The sequence below is a fragment of the Elephas maximus genome, chromosome 3, assembly GCF_024166365.1.
Source record: "Elephas maximus indicus isolate mEleMax1 chromosome 3, mEleMax1 primary haplotype, whole genome shotgun sequence".
Taxonomy (NCBI): Eukaryota; Metazoa; Chordata; class Mammalia; order Proboscidea; family Elephantidae; genus Elephas; species Elephas maximus.
Genome location: NC_064821.1, coordinates 172920219 through 172936168, shown reverse-complemented (window position 1 = coordinate 172936168; position 15950 = coordinate 172920219). Strand labels below are relative to the sequence as shown.

At 38.6% G+C, this 15950-nt stretch overlaps 2 protein-coding genes across 4 annotated transcripts in view; one reads left to right on the top strand and one right to left on the bottom strand.

Moving 5' to 3' along the window:
• HENMT1 (HEN methyltransferase 1) overlaps nt 1-1888 on the bottom strand; it is a 56457-nt gene extending 54569 nt beyond the window's left edge. For 2 of the 3 annotated variants that reach the window (XM_049880194.1, XM_049880198.1), the window contains exon 1: nt 1710-1788. Coding sequence is in view for 1 of the 3 variants with exons in the window: in XM_049880201.1 (XP_049736158.1) it covers nt 1710-1759 (50 nt within the window). In the remaining 2 variants the exon portion in view is untranslated. Of the gene's footprint in view, nt 1-1709 lie in introns of all 3 variants that reach the window. The other variant, XM_049880201.1, reaches the window with a different exon arrangement.
• Nucleotides 1882-11661, top strand: PRPF38B (pre-mRNA processing factor 38B). Its single transcript, XM_049880190.1, has 6 exons — nt 1882-2440; nt 6201-6269; nt 6571-6722; nt 6802-6862; nt 9102-9325; nt 9631-11661. The coding sequence occupies exons 1-6, from the start codon at nt 2165-2167 to the stop codon at nt 10487-10489; spliced, it is 1641 nt and encodes a 546-aa protein (XP_049736147.1). The 5' UTR covers nt 1882-2164; the 3' UTR covers nt 10490-11661.
• The last annotated feature ends 4289 nt before the right edge of the window (nt 11662-15950 follow it).

The following is a 15950-nucleotide window of genomic DNA, read 5'->3' as shown; positions in this document are numbered from 1 at the left end:
CCACTAAGACTTAGACATCCAACTTCAACCTCTCTACTGAGCTTCTCACCCAGAATCTAGGGGAAAATGAATGTTTGAGTCTACACCAAAAGATCATGTATGCTAAGAATAATAACAAATCATAGAATTTGGCAATTAGAATGTCACTGGGTTAACTCAATAAACTTAAACTATTACTATCAGAGAAAAAAAATACACCAAAAAGATCTAGGTTCAATTTTTTTTCAATGTACTTTAAACCTGATATTTCATTAGAGAGAGGCTGGGTTCGTCAGTTGTACTTGGAAGTAGTTTTGGTATAAACAACCGTATAGAAAAACAAGAATTATTGTTATTCCCACTTAGGAAAGAGGTGAAAAACCACTTTTCCCAAAGCTTTAGTTTTCCTCCAATGTAAAGCGAAGGAACTAGATAGGAAAACCACTTAGGTACTGTACAGTTCTAAACATTAATCAATCACGCAATTTATTCATTTATTAAACACCTATATTGCCTTGTTCCTCCTACTCTCTCCTGGTTTACCTCCTACTTCTCTGCTGGTCATTTCTCCTGCGGGTTCATCTTTATCCAGGTGTGGATTTTTTCCCCAAGGTCTCTGTCTTATCCTTTTCCACTCCTCTGTGCATGTGCCAATGAAATTAAGATCTCTTAAGTTTCTAGGAAAGTGTACATGGTAAGTAGTGTAACAAAGCAAAATCAAAGATGATGAAAAATGAAAAAGGTCATTAGATTTTGGCAATTAGTATGTTACTGAGCGAGCCATCCAAGGTTTCTGAGTAGGGGAGTGATGCACTTTTGGAAGATGACTTGGGCAATACTGTGCGAAGAAAAGATTAGAGCCAGAAAGTATTGCAATATTAGCGTCGTTAAAATAGACTTTGGGTCCTTCGATGTAATTATGTAACCCTTGGATTTAAATGTCATCAACTTCCTAATGTCTCATTTTGGCATTCCAGGCACTTCACAAGGGCCCAAATTCCTCTCCAGCCATCACTCTCTTGTAAGCGTATTTGCAGACTCCTGTCAAGTGGGCTATTTACCTTCTAATAAGCCTGATCTTCCCTGCCTCTAGATATACTCAGGCTGTTCTCTGCTGATAAACTGCCTAGTCGGACCCCACCTGTAGAAACCGCAAGACCCTCTGTAGCCTCAATTCCCAAACATACCATGAACCATCTCTAAGTTATCAGAAGCTCTTCAGAACTGAGACTGATTCTGACTCGTTTTTACACCTCTTCCCGCCCTTCCCCCATCATTCGCAGTGCCTCGCCCAAATTGACCCCTCAGAATTCACCTGTAAAATTGAAGGAACTTAATTAGTGGGAAAGAAAAGCCTGAAAGGAGCATTCTACTAGGCACTCCAGGTATAGTAACCCTTTTAATGCTCACAACAGCCGAAGATGTTATCCCGATTTACAGGTGAATAAACTAAAGCCCAAACAATAAGTTCGCCGGCCGGACACTAGAGTCCGGCGGAGGATAGGAAGCTCTCACTCCGGAATTATATGGAAGAGGGGTCCCCGACGACCAAACCTTCCAAAAAATCTTAAAACAGTGAGTCCAGATGACTCTCTCGGATACTCCTAGGAGCAGAGTCACGAATTCGCAAGCACACAGCGGCCATGCAAACCCTTTTCTGCCCAGTACTTGGCAAGAGAAACAGGGCTCCCAGACCAACCACAAAAACGCAAAAAAACTGGGTCTACTACCCGTCCCCCGTGAGGTCAGCCACTGGCAGCAACAACTTCAACCGCAGCATGCGGAGAACGCGCAGAAGCGCGATCACCAGGAAGAGGAATTTCCGGCCCACCCGGACGTCTCTGATTGGCCGTCGGCTCAGCTTGGAACTCTGGGGCCTGTGGCGTCACATCCGTCGGGCCCGCCATCTTGTTCCCAGGGGCAGTTGGCGGAAGAGATCGAGCTCTCCGCTCGCCGGCTCGCCTTGTGCCGGGAGTTCTCGCGGCCTGCGTCTCGTCGTCTCCTCGTCGCCTGGGGCCCATTTGCCGGCGGCCCCATTGCTTCCCTCATCCGGCTGGGGCACAGCCAGGCGGCCCCCTCTCCCGACGGCGTTCCATGGAGTAGGGTCCCGGACCGTTGTCCCGAAGAGCGAGATCGAGCTTGGCCCCCTCCCCCCTCCCTCTTCCTTCCCTCCTTACGCCGCAACATGGCTAACAACAGCCCCGCGCTGACAGGCAACTCGCAGCCGCAGCACCAGGCGGCCGCAGCCGCGGCCCAGCAACAGCAACAGTGCGGCGGCGGCGGCGCCACCAAGCCGGCCGTCTCGGGCAAGCAGGGCAATGTGCTGCCGCTGTGGGGCAACGAGAAGACCATGAACCTCAACCCCATGATCCTGACCAACATCCTGTCGTCGCCGTACTTCAAAGTACAGCTCTACGAGCTCAAGACCTACCACGAGGTGGTGGACGAGATCTACTTTAAGGTACGAAGCGTCTAGGCCCTTGGCTGGGGGTGAGTTCAGACAAGGGGAGGATGGAGGAAACGGGCGGAGGCGACCCCCCGAGATCCGAGGAGGATTTGTGGGTGGGGGAAGGTCGAGCTGATGGGTAGCCGCGGTCTATTAGGGAGGGGTCGTACTGGGGCCGCCCTCCCGCTTCCTTTTTTCAGGCTTTTAGGGCCGGGAGAGACCGCCACTATTGGTTGACGTTGTCCTCCAACCTCCTGCCTACCCCTAAAGGGGAGTTGGGCAAGAGGGGTGGGGGAGAGAGAAAAAGTAACACAAGCCTCTCCAGTTTACAGCTTTAAAATGATTCCTTTTGACGTGGATCTACTCAGCGCCAACTTGTTGGTGCTTCTCCCGCTCACCCTGGGCCAGGGCGTGTGGTGACTTCAGTGTTGGCCTCGTGTTGTTGGTACTCACTATCCGATCCAAACAGGGAAATGGTCAGTGCGTGTCTCGGATGGGGTGGGAGGGTTGAGGGTGGAGAGGTACCAGTGCAAGTGGTGTACAGAAGGCCTGGAAATTTTCCCAGCAGGAAGTCAGGAGTAAGAGGTCTCACCCACCCGTGCATTGGGCTTGTTTTGTTTAGAATTATCTGGGCCCTGGGCTTCTGCGGCAGGGTCGGTGCTGGCTTGGCTGTGCTGGGGAGCTCACCTGGCGCCTCCTCACTGCACTCTTGTCTCAGTTCTTGTTTCGTTAGCAGGATTGACTCAGTCTTGCAGCGAGGCTCGGAGCAGCCCAGGGTCGCAGGTAGAGGTATGCACTATTAATCATGCTCAATCGCCATAAATGCATTTCCCTGGTTAAATGAACAGCTAATTAGATTTTTTTTTTTCTTTTTTGGCCATTGATTTTGGTCTTTTTCTCACCAACTAGGCAGGCCTTCTCCACTTCCCTGAAAATTAATGTAGTTTTAAAAATATCTTCCAGGCCTCTTAAGGTTAATTTATATGTTAATACTAATGATACTGTTAACATTTTTATATATTTAGTTAGAACATGTAATATTTAATTTGCTTTGTCTATATTGACTCTTAAAACACTTGAGACAGGCCACGTATTTTTTTGTGATATGGACATGCTGGTAGAGGTGTTAGCAAAAGAAATTCTTTTTATTTGCATTTAGGTTGTTTAGTCCACCTTCTCAATTAAGTGACTGACGTATTGAAGAATATTGAGATATTATAGAGTTTTTTTTTTTTTTAATAGAAATCGTATCTTGAGTAATACAGTTCAACTTTGGGCTTATAAAGTACAGGCAGTCCCCAGATTACAAAGGAGTTATGTTCCTTAGCCTGTCTTTGAGTCAAATTTGTACGTAAGTTGGATTTCTTAGGTTTATTGGGTATGGTTCGTATCTAAGGTCAGTTAGTCAACTCTCTTAGTTTGCAGTATATAGTGTATCTTTCTGTGCATAAGAGAAACGTTAAAGAAACACTTCCAGATACACTAAAACATGTTTAACATAGTAATACAGTAACAATAATGTTTTGATTTCCATTGCAAAGTAGAGCCTGTCTGTTATTGTGAACATTGTATGTACCTTGGATTTTTAATATAATAGGCTTTACGGGGGCTGGTTGACTACATACTGATGTTTTTAACCCAAGAACTTGCCTGTACACTGAAATAAATTTGGTAACTTCTTAAAAGGAGCCCATTGTAGGTCTAATTGTCATACTATGAGCTGTTTTTTTTTTTTGTTTTTTTTTTTTTTAACACTTTTAAAAGGTAAGCCCTTTTTAGCATGGATACAGTATGGTGAATAATATCTAACTCTTAGGTTTATTTAAGTAGTAAACCTTAAATAGTTGAAAATTGGGTTCTGCTCTTTTTGCACCAGGCACTGTTTTAAAACATAGAAATGCTAATGCTAAAGAGGAAGAACTGGCTTTTAAGTTTTGAGTATTGTGTTTTAGAACTACTTAAGATTCTACCAGAAATTATTTCTTAAGTTGTAAAACTGAAGACCTAGGTTTTGTTATCAAGACATCCAGAAGAAATAATCGCTGAAATATGTGGACCTCTTTTTTCTAATGGTAATCTAAGTTTGTATTGCGTTCATCCCTTACTTTGGCTAGCCTAACTCAAGGAATGGAGATATCCTTTATACAGCAAACTGGGGAAAGGAAATGAAACAGTTAAGCAATGCATGAGTCTGCTGAGCAAAGGAATATAGCGCTTAGATTTTAAATGGATGCTCTTCTGTCTAAAGCCACTGAAAACTGTAAAATGTAAACATGGGTAGGTGGAAAAACAGTTTTAGAAATTCACGCACAAAAAGAACAAGAGTTTTGTTTGCTTTTGTTTTTAAGTTTAGAAATAAAAATGGGTCTTACCTTTCCAAAAGACCTTCTTAGGTTATCTGTTTTAGAGCTAATATTCTCATTCTTTGCTATTTTTGGAAACCCTGGTGGCATAGTGGTTAAGTGCGATGACAGCTAACCAAACTGGTGGCAGTTTGAATCCGTCAGGCGCTCCTTGGAAACTCTATGGGGCAGTTCTACTCTGTCCTATAGGGTCGCTATGAGTCGGAATCGACTTAATGGCACTGGATTTGGTTTGGTTTTTGGTTTGCTATTTTTAGATAAAGTATGTCATTTTTATAGGGTGCCCACCTTAGCAAAGATGATACTGTATCATTGTTGATTATACTTAGTATCATGACTCTTCACACTTATTCAAAATTTATAGTCTGGGAAAATTTTGCATTGGTTCACATAATTAGACTGAAAATGAGTTACACATTGACTGAAATAACAAGAATGATGTCTGTAGGTGTGGCCTTTGTAATTTCATCTTTAATCAGGAATGTACAGTAACTGATCATGAAAAAATACAGATAAAAATTTAACCTATAATTTTGTATCAGAAGTAATTTCTGTACTGTTTTAGCATGCTTTCTTCAAGGCATTTTTATTTTATAACGTAGATCTTTTTAATTGTCATGAAATTGAACTGTTACAAGTATTTTAAAGATTTTTTTTAATTAATATCTTTTGCTTTAAGTTGGAGCCTTAAGCCCATTTTAAAATGAGAAATTTTAAGCAACTCATAAAAAGATACAAAGTTAAAATATGGTCAAGCATTTTTCCACAAGTATATGAAACTAGATATACGTAGTAGCAGTTTGAAAATACTGTTTAGCTTTGTTTGCTTGAGTAATATGGGGACCTGAGTGTGTAGCTACCTCAGGTAGTTTTTGACCTTAGCAGCATGTGAAGACTAGCTTAAATAGTAAAAAAAAAAAAAAAAGTTTCAGTTTTATGTTTGTTTCAGGGTTCCATAGTTTGGTCTTTAAAGCATATTACAGTTATATTTATACATTTAAATGTATGGAATTAATAACCCATTCTGTTATTTCTTTATCTTTTATATTCTCATATTCTTACTAAAAGGTAAATTTAACTGCTGGCGTACCAAAGATTTCCTTGCTCCCATACGTATAAGTATCAGGCTCTCTACAAAGCTGCTTAAATGAAATTTCTGCTCTGTAAAGCTGTGTTAAGATTTTGTTAAATCCTGATAGCTTTACTGGTGCTCTTCAAAGAGTTTTTCTAAGCAGTTTTTCAAGATGATTTTCATAATGCAAGTAAACAAAACTATACGTAATGCCAAAATACCCAACTTCCAAACTTTTGGAAGAGCTACTCTGTTATGGACTTGGGTTTACTTAAATCAGACTTAAAAAAAAAAAATTCAAAGTATGAATGTTTGTCTTGGTCATCTTTTCTATTTTCAGGTCACTCATGTTGAACCATGGGAGAAAGGAAGCAGGAAAACAGCAGGCCAGACAGGGATGTGCGGAGGGGTAAGTAGAAGTACGTGCATTTTTTCAGTTTTTGAGTGTCTGACAACTAAGTTTGTATTTTGAAAACTGAAAGTATCTGTTGTCAATTACAGTCTCAAATGGCAGTTAGTTGGCAAATCTTGGAATTTAAAAAATCTAAACTCACATGTCCATATAATGGGGTTAGAAACTTATTTTTTATGCCTTGTTTTCTTAGTCCTAGGTTATAGGTTTATGGTTTGTTATTATATACCTAACAGGATTAATCAGTTGGTATTAAATTTCTTCACTGTTTTATTACTTAACTCTGTTTTCACTAAAGGTTCGAGGTGTTGGAACCGGAGGAATTGTTTCTACAGCCTTTTGCCTGTTATACAAATTATTTACTCTGAAGTTAACGCGTAAGCAAGTGATGGGTCTCATAACACACACAGACTCCCCATATATTAGAGCTCTTGGATTTATGTATATAAGGTGAGCACGCATTTATCTGCATTTCCAGTCAGCATTTCATTTTAAAACGTGTAAGCTTAATAGTCTTTTGTAATTCTAGGTACACACAGCCCCCTACAGATCTATGGGACTGGTTTGAATCCTTCCTTGATGATGAAGAGGTATGTCAACAGGGTAATAATTCATTTTCTTCTGATTACTCTCATGTTTTTAATAGGTTTTATTTATTGAAAGTTTAATGTCTTAGAATTTTATGTATATAGTTAAATTTATTTCAGGCAAATATTTTTGGAATTAATATCTTTTTTACTAAGACTTGGTAGATTTTATGTACCTTAGGTTAAATTTCTAATGGTTTATTTTCTTATTTTTGAACTGCTTAAATGTTTTGGTAACTATTGAAAAATTTCTCTTCCTCATTGGGTTCTTTGTATTGTATAGATCCTGACTTGTACAATTGATAGTGACTTTTTAAGGTGGGCCCTGCTCAAGATCGAGGCAATAAAAGACATGCATGTAGAAGACTAATTATAGCTTTTTTCTTCTGGAACTTTTCAGTTCTTTACCCTCTAACTTCCAAATATCAGTATTCCCACTTGCATAGAAGCGCAGAATTGAAGAGCTGGGTGGGACTTAAAATAGGCTGAAAGCTTAGATGACTTGTTCAAGGTGAGAGAACAAATAAATGATATTTTAATTGTAGCTTTCTGACTCCTAGTACACTATACATATCTATAAAGCTAAAAGTAAATTTTCTCTTTTAATTAGTAATTTAGGCTTTTTTTTAATCCTAAATTTAGTATGCTGTTCACACTTAACAAAGTTGAGCTTGCTACATACGTTCAAAAAAAAAAGTTACTTTGGCTGCTAACCAAAACATCGGCTGTTCGAATCCACCGGCCGTTCCTTGGAAACCCTGTGGGGCAGTTCTTTTCTGTCTTGTAGGATCGCTATGAGACAGAATTAACTCGATGGCAGTGGATTTGGTTTTTGGTTTGGAAAACTTTACTGTGTCAAATTTAAGTCATATACGTAGTTGCATGCATAGTAAAGTCAAAGATCTTAAAAAGTACTTAATGAAGAACGGTATTTTGTTGTACATCTACCCCCACCACTGTATTTAAAGGTTCATAAAGCAGACTTTATGTGCTTTGTTTCAATAGTCATATTTTTAAAAGTTCATTCAAAGAATTTGTTGAATCAAATAGCAGTTCTAATGGAAATCCTTGTCACATTTTTGCTCTTAAGTACTTACTCACCTAAACAAGCATCTCACTCATGTAGACGTGGAGAATTGTTATTTTTCTCTGCAATTTTTGGCATGTTTGCTGAGTTTATTAATGGAAGAAGCAAACAAAAAGTGTTTGTGTTAGGTGATAATCACAATCTTCTTAAAGTTTATTTTTCTCTTTCGATGAGATTTTCAGACCAAAGCTCTTCTCTCATTTGTCTTATGAAAAGCATGTTCCTTTTCTTCAGTGGTAGTGTATTAGGTTTGTTTCTGAATGCTTCTATTTAATCTGCTTTTTATTGTTTACAAACCTGAGGTCCTCTATTTAAGCTAACTTATTGTTTTCTTCCTTAGATATCTGCAGCGATTATATTTGGAAATACTGTATATCTGAACACTTAAATGTGTGTGAGTGCAAGCAGTTTTACCTATAGCTCTTGTTTTCCTGTTTAGATAACAAATCTCACTTTCCTTGTGTGCTTGCACTATAGGTTTGGGACTGACAATAGCTGACTAACATGTCCTGAGCTGTGAGAGGGCATAGCAAGAAGGCCTTCATGCGGTAATGACCCTTTTCAGAGACAATGGTCATCATGGATTATGCGTTTCCAATTATTTGTTCCATTTATTTATTTTCTACATAACTCTAAATTAGGAACCTCACTGCTTCATGGCAGTTGGTTTGCTATTGCTTCCAGTTTTATTAGGGTTTCATTTTATATTAGAGCTGTTAAAAGATTACCTTTAGACAAGAACTGTCAGAAGTAGTTCATGTGTAGCTAGGTTACAGTACTAGGTATGATGTGTGCAAACGTCCACAGAAATAAAGAACATGTACTTAATAGGCATGTGGAATGTAGATTTAAGCCAATTGTTCCACACAGTTTGCTAATGTAAGGGGCTTTTTCCTAGTCTTGTTAACTGAGTGAGACCAGTTTCCTTTATGCCCACGAGGCTGCAGGGTTTGTTCTCACCTGCATGCACACACAAAGCCCAAGTATTTCTCTGTACCATTCATTAAGAGATTAGAAAGGTACACAAATTGAAATTTTTCTATTACAATATTTTTATATTCGAGATTCCAAAGATGGTATAATATTTTTATAGTGTTATTTTATACATTTGAAATGTTTTTTTTGACGGCTAGGGTATCTTTTGTGTTTCTGTAGGACCTAGATGTGAAGGCTGGTGGAGGCTGTGTAATGACCATTGGAGAAATGCTACGGTCTTTTCTCACAAAACTGGAATGGTTTTCTACCTTGTTTCCAAGAATTCCAGTTCCAGTTCAGAAGAATATTGATCAACAGATTAAAACCCGACCTAGAAAGATCAAGAAAGATGGGAAGGAAGGTGCTGAGGAAATAGACAGACACGTTGAACGTAGACGTTCAAGGTAATTTAACTCTTGGTTGTGCTTATTTTGTAGGTACGACTTATAGAAAGTTAATGGTTCTCTTAAATAGATAGGGAATTCTGTTTATACTGTTCATTTTATGAATTTGTCACTTTTCCACTCCAAAGGTCCTTTTCTACCTTTCAGTGCATTCCCAACAAAATTATGTATCTGTAAATGAGAATAAGCAGATTTTTTGCTTTAATTATTCTTGACATGTTTGTAAACTGGTGGCCTAAATAAATAACACTGATGAAAGTTAAATTTTCTTGAGACATTTTATTCACTGACATTTCCTTCTTTAGGTCTCCAAGGAGATCACTGAGTCCACGGAGGTCCCCAAGAAGATCAAGAAGTAGAAGCCATCATCGGGAGGGCCATGGTTCTTCAAGCTTTGACAGAGAATTAGAAAGAGAGAAAGAACGCCAACGACTAGAACGTGAAGCCAAAGAAAGGGAGAAGGAAAGGCGAAGATCCAGAAGTATTGATCGGGGTTTGGAACGCAGGCATAGCAGGAGTAGGGAAAGGCATAGAAGTCGTAGTCGAAGTCGTGATAGGAAAGGGGATAGAAGGGACAGGGATCGAGAAAGAGAGAAAGAAAATGAGAGAGGTAGAAGACGAGATCGTGACTATGATAAGGAGAAAGGTAATGACCGAGAAAAGGAGAGAGAGCGATCCAGAGAACGGTCCAAGGAACGAAGAAGTAGAGGTGAGGTAGAAGAGAAGAAACATAAAGATGACAAAGATGATAGGCGGCATAGAGATGACAAAAAAGATTCCAAGAAAGAGAAAAAACACAGTAGAAGTAGAAGCAGAGAGAGGAAACATAGAAGTAGGAGTAGAAGTAGAAATGCAGGAAAGCGAAGTAGAAGCAGGAGCAAAGAGAAATCAAGTAAACATAAAAATGAAAGTAAAGAAAAATCAAATAAACGAAGTAGAAGTGGCAGTCAAGGAAGAACTGACAGTATTGAAAAGTCAAAAAAACGGGAACATAGCCCCAGCAAAGAAAAATCTAGAAAGCGTAGCAGAAGCAAAGAACGTTCCCACAAACGAGATACCAGTGATAGTAAGGACCAGTCTGACAAACATGATCGTCGAAGGAGCCAAAGTATAGAACGAGAAAGCCAAGAAAAACAACATAAAAACAAAGATGAGACTGTGTGAAGATTTTTTGTAAAAGTGGATCACATTGAATCCTATAAATATTTGATTAAATTTGCTTTTTTTTTTTTTTTTTCCTGAATTGAGATTGTGCAGTAGTTACACACTCTTCAAGCTCCCTTTAGGCTGCATTTTCATTTCCTCTTTTCTGTAGGGAAGTGCCTTTGTAATCCCATTTATTGCATTGATGTTTTCACCCAGTTGTTGAGTTTGACACGTGATGCACAGATTGTTGTTGGCATTCTTAATGTTTTTTTTTAAATGTACAGTCTGTACATATGTCCTGCAAATGTTCTAATTCCTTTGGCATGATTGCCATGTTGGTTAAATTTGTATAAGGCAATAAACTGCCACTAATTCTATTTTTGTTTTGTAGGCGTGGGATTATGGTTTGTGTACTGAAGTTAGCATGGCTATGCTTTTCATAATAGAATGCTAAAGACTTTGAGAATGATTCTTGGATGTGTATTATAGGAGAATTATCTGTGTGCATTCAATGTACATGAAGGCAGCATTTGTTAGGATTAACATTTTTGTCCACTGTATATTATCTCGGAAGGCTCTTGTTACTATGTTATACTTATATTCTCCAGTTACCTTTATAGAGAGTTTGAGAAGTTAGTTTCTGATGCAGAGGTTTAAATTAGGCTGTGATTTGATCAAAAGTCCTTTTAGCATTCTACCTCAAAGGGACACTTAGTATGCCTAAAATTTATTCACCTAGTTTTCCTTTTTTATTTGAAAAGATACATGACATGTAATCTTTTTTTCTTGAATTCTCAGATTTTAAAATACTATATTAAAGAGAGAATTAATGTCTAAAGCCTAGCATTTTTGCAGCAACCCTATACTAACATGAAATTGGGAGAGGGTGGGACAGTTGAGTAGAGAAGCGGATTCAAGCCTCAAGCTTCCAAATCATTTTTATAAATGGAAAATAAATTATGAAACAGCTTGATAATGTCCTTTTTTAAAAATTGAAAACTTTTTTTATTGGTAATGAAGACTGCTGTTTGAGTTTTTAAACAATCTAGAACAGAGATATTAAAGAGTAATGCTGTGCTGCATTATTTAAGACTATCAGCAAGTTATTTGATAAGATTGTTCTTATGACTTGTATTCCAATTACAGAGAACCATCATGAGTGTGGAATAAATGCTGGATTAAATCCTTTAGCCTGGGTGTTGGCTTTTCCCCCGTTTGTTAACTTTTTTTTTTAACTCAAGTGTTTTCATGTGGAAAGTGAAGAGAGTAGCATTTTGTGTAGCAGGACATCTCAGCACCCAGGTAACAGTTCATTTTAAAGATAAATATGTAGACCAGAACTGGACGTATGTGACAGTCAATAATCCTTATGAGAGTTCTTAGTAATGGCACTTCGCTTTGTCGGTGTGGCACTAGGATGATGCTTTGTTTGGTTTCTTTGTTTCACATCAAAGGTGCTTATTGAGATATTTTTCACTTGGATCACTTTAGACTGAATGAAAATTTGGACTTCAAGGAACTTTTATAAGATAACTCATCCAATTGATTCATTTTCGACAGAAAATAGAGCCCTGAAGTGGTTATGTTTAGTCAGTGCCAGAAATAGGAGCGTTACCGACAGTCAATCTAGTGATCTTTTCTCGCATACCATATTGACATTTGTTTTATCCCACTAGTTATATTGGTCATCTGCTGAGCCCTCAGAAGCCACATTGTGAAAGTGTTAAATGGCACAGCAAACTCTTGTACCCCTGGAAGAGTTCACACACAGGCTTAATGTATTTAACTAGATATTTCAGAAAAATCTAATCAAATGAAGAAATTCCTCTGTATAAAAATGCTATGCTTTTTTTTAAAGTAGGAGATTCGGTCATCTTTCTGTTTCAATTGAACATCAAGTAAATTAACACTAAACACTTAGAAATTATTTTTTTCTTAATGTCCGAGCAGAAAAAAAGATGATTCTTAGTAATGAAAGCCAATAGATTTATCTTACATTGGATTTTTAGTATTCCTTAAATTATGGTGCTACTCTTTTGAATATAGTTCTACTTGGAATGTTAATAGTGTATTTTAGATGAACTGTAGAAAGAATTTATTTCAAATAGTTGAAAAGACTATCAAACTGCATTTGATTTCCTATGATTTTTAATGTTAAAGTTTGAGTGCTTTTGAAAAGCTTTTAATAGAGTTTAATATAACTAGCAGCCTCCATATGGTTTTTGTTCTCAACTTACTAAAGTGATCTCACCTTTACATGTATTGGTATCTTCTTTGCATCTGTTTTCTAATGTTAAATTTGCAGTTAAATTCTAGAATATCATCAGTCTTAAAAGTTTTAATATAAAGTGTCCACTTTAATGCTGTCTAATTTAGAGTCTATTAGTCTGACTTAGTTCTGCAGTTACTCTAGCATTATCTAAAGATTAATGATTCTTAACGTTTTGAGCCCCTTTTTAGGATTCTGATTAAACCTACGAAGTCTCTAGAACAATAAAAAACCACTGCCGTCGAGTCGATTCCGACTCATAGCGACCCTATAGGACAGAGTAGAACTGTCCCTCAAAATGTGCATACTATTTCGAAGGAACTCCTGAACTCCATTCTAGTACCTTTGGCTGTTGAACAGCCATAATGAGGCATACAGTATGTGGGAATGAATAGCATAATAAGCCAGAAATTTAAGTTCTTCAGAGTGTCCCAAAGGCAGTAGCTAATGTTTTTGAAAAGATGAAATGGGGTGGGGTGAGGGTTGTGAATGATAATCACTTAAATCCCCTCCCCCAAAATTTCCATTATGAATATAGGTTTTTATCTGAATACTAAGGGATGAGACCCAGATATTGGTATATTTTAAGACCGCATTATTTGTGGCAAAAATCCATATAACAAAACGTTACCCAATTCAATTTTATGTGTATAATTTGTTCATGTGCAACTATTACTATCCTTTTCCAAATTACCACTGTTAACAAATTCAGTGCCCCCTAAACAATGGCTCCCCCCCCCGCCTTTTCCCCTCATTTCTTCCCAGACAATGGTATTTTATAAAAGTTTCCAGTGATTCCAATATGCAACCATGATTAAGAAACACTGTTAAATTGGGTTTGGTTCTAACTTGATTCTATCTCGTAAATGCTGAATTCATCTACCTTGATTGATTAACCCAATTACAGGACCACTTAAGTGGACTGATTTTATGGGGAGGGAAACACTTGTGATACCTAGTCTAATCTTTTTGAAATTCGTCATTCCATTTTATGAAATCCCACAGCACTTGGCAAATACTGCTGAAATGATGTTTAATTCATTTTAGGATCATTATTGTCAATATTAGTTGTAGGAAACGTGACAGCATGCATAAAATCAACTGAAAAATGTTAGCATCATAAAATAACATCATAGCTGGCTTTAAAATTCATGATCGTTGATAGTCCATTACACGATCTATAATGCCTTACACTGGTCAAATATTTTCATGTGGAAGGAAGAGTGTCTTTTCAGCCTATTGCAAAAATGAATTATACTTGTTCAAGTTAAAAGCTGACCTTGAAGCATTCCTTTTGTACAGCGTACAATCTGTGAGGTTTTGTCTCAAGGGATGGTGGGAAGGGGAGAATTATGGCAAGGAAATCCTCATGCTTAACTAATCTGCAAGTACCTAAAGTCCACCAGTCTTCAAGTGGTTTTCCTTTGTCAGTTCTCATAGTTGCTGTCCTGAGGCCATATTTCTCCATGTTTTGGGTCAGTGGATTTAGTCACCCCCCACAAATAAATTCCACCAGCCCTGCTCTGAACCATCCCAAGCAAAATCTAAATAAAAACTTGGGTGCTTGCTGAGCAAATGCATTTTCAAGAAAAGTACTTTTGTCCTTTCTTCCCTCTTAGAAATCCTGAGGTCACTAAAAAAAGTGTCCTGAATATTCAATAGTACCAGTAGAGGAATTTTTTTTTTTAATTGTGTTTATTTTGTTGAGAATATATATATAGCAACACACACCAATTCAACAGTTTCTACATGTACCGTTTAGTGACATTGATTACATTCTTCAATTTGTGCAATCATTCTCACCCTTTTCTGAATTGTTCCTTCCGTTAGCGTAAATCCACTGCCCCCCTTAAGTTCCTATCTAATCTCTGTAATTGTCAATTTGATCCCATATAGATTGTTCTTATAAGAGCATAATCCTCAAGACAGACATTTTTTAGTAGTTAAGCTAAACTATCGTTTAGTTTTAAGAAAATTTTTGGTTTAAGGTTTAAAGATTACCTCAGGGCAATAGTTACAGGGGTTCATCCAGCCTTCATGGCTCCAGGAAGTCTGGAGCCTATGATAATTTGAAATCTTATGCATTTCCCCCCTTTGAATCAGAATTCTATAGAATCTTTGATCAAAATGTTCAGTAATGGTAGCCAGGCACCATCCAGTTCTTCTGGTCTCATGGCAATGGAGGCAAGAGGGATTTCTTAAATGCTGGTTTCATCCAGCCAGTCCAGGTATTGGCTCATTGAACACTTCCTCCTGGTTAAAGTGCCCCATCCTTGACTCCTGCACTTAGCCTTGTGCAGAGAGAGCCACTGATTGGTGGGTGTGCCAGTTAGCAATTTCTTCCACACCCACCCTTCATCACTCTGCTTTGTGATACAGAAGCTGGACTTCATAAACATTCCCCCTTTGCCAGCTGGCACAATGTTAACCTTTTCAGAAAATGCAAAAGTGACACTGCAGGAGAAAGGGGCTTCTTAGTGGTTCCTGTGTGTTTTCCTTTTCCTTGTTTCTGCAGTGTGTAGGGGCCAGTGGCATATAGGACAATTAGTGGTGCTCATCCGCCAGCAAATTTGAGTGGCATCCTCAGGGAAGAGAGAAGATGCTTCCCAGTAAGTACACTGGTGCCCCCCCCCCCCCCCCATGTTCTCAGCAAGTTGCAGTTGGTGCTTCAGAAGGCACTTTCCGGTGAGTTTGAGCAGCACCCCTGAAGGTGATTTTCCGTCAAGTCTCAGAAGAGCCCCAGTGAGTGGCTTCGTAGCTAGTTTTGTTGACACCCCCTGCTCTCCAGCCCTGGACTGCAACACCTCAGAAAATTGTGGTCTACAGTCAAACCCTCTCCAACAAAGTCTGAATCTCAGCCTTGGAAAGGAATCTCTTCCAAATATGCTCCTTCCTTGGTTCCTCTGCCTCAGCCCTGGCAGTAGTGGCTGCTCCCATATCCACTATTCCTATATTCTCTAGAATTCTCTTTATCCTGAGAAATGAACCCCCTTAATAATTCTTTGTACGAAACTTTCGCCATTCAAATAATTGTGTTTTCTGTCTTCTGATTGGACCATAACTGATACAGTGGATTAGGATACCAGTCATAAGGGTGTCAATCCTAAGGCTGGCTGATGATCCATGAGGTAGATTCATGAAGGGCTCAGCTGGTAAGTTTGTTAAGAATTATGTAAGTAAATCAGACTGGCTCCTTCCAGACTTTTTTTT

Bases quoted from the DNA above. Each gene is read 5' to 3' on its own strand.
- PRPF38B (XM_049880190.1), top strand. From the start codon at position 2,165: ATGGCTAACAACAGCCCCGCGCTGACAGGCAACTCGCAGCCGCAGCAC. The intron at 6,270-6,570 runs GTAAGTAGAAGT...TTTTCACTAAAG, and splicing joins AGACAGGGATGTGCGGAGGG to GTTCGAGGTGTTGGAACCGG. The intron at 9,326-9,630 runs GTAATTTAACTC...TTCCTTCTTTAG, and splicing joins GTTGAACGTAGACGTTCAAG to GTCTCCAAGGAGATCACTGA.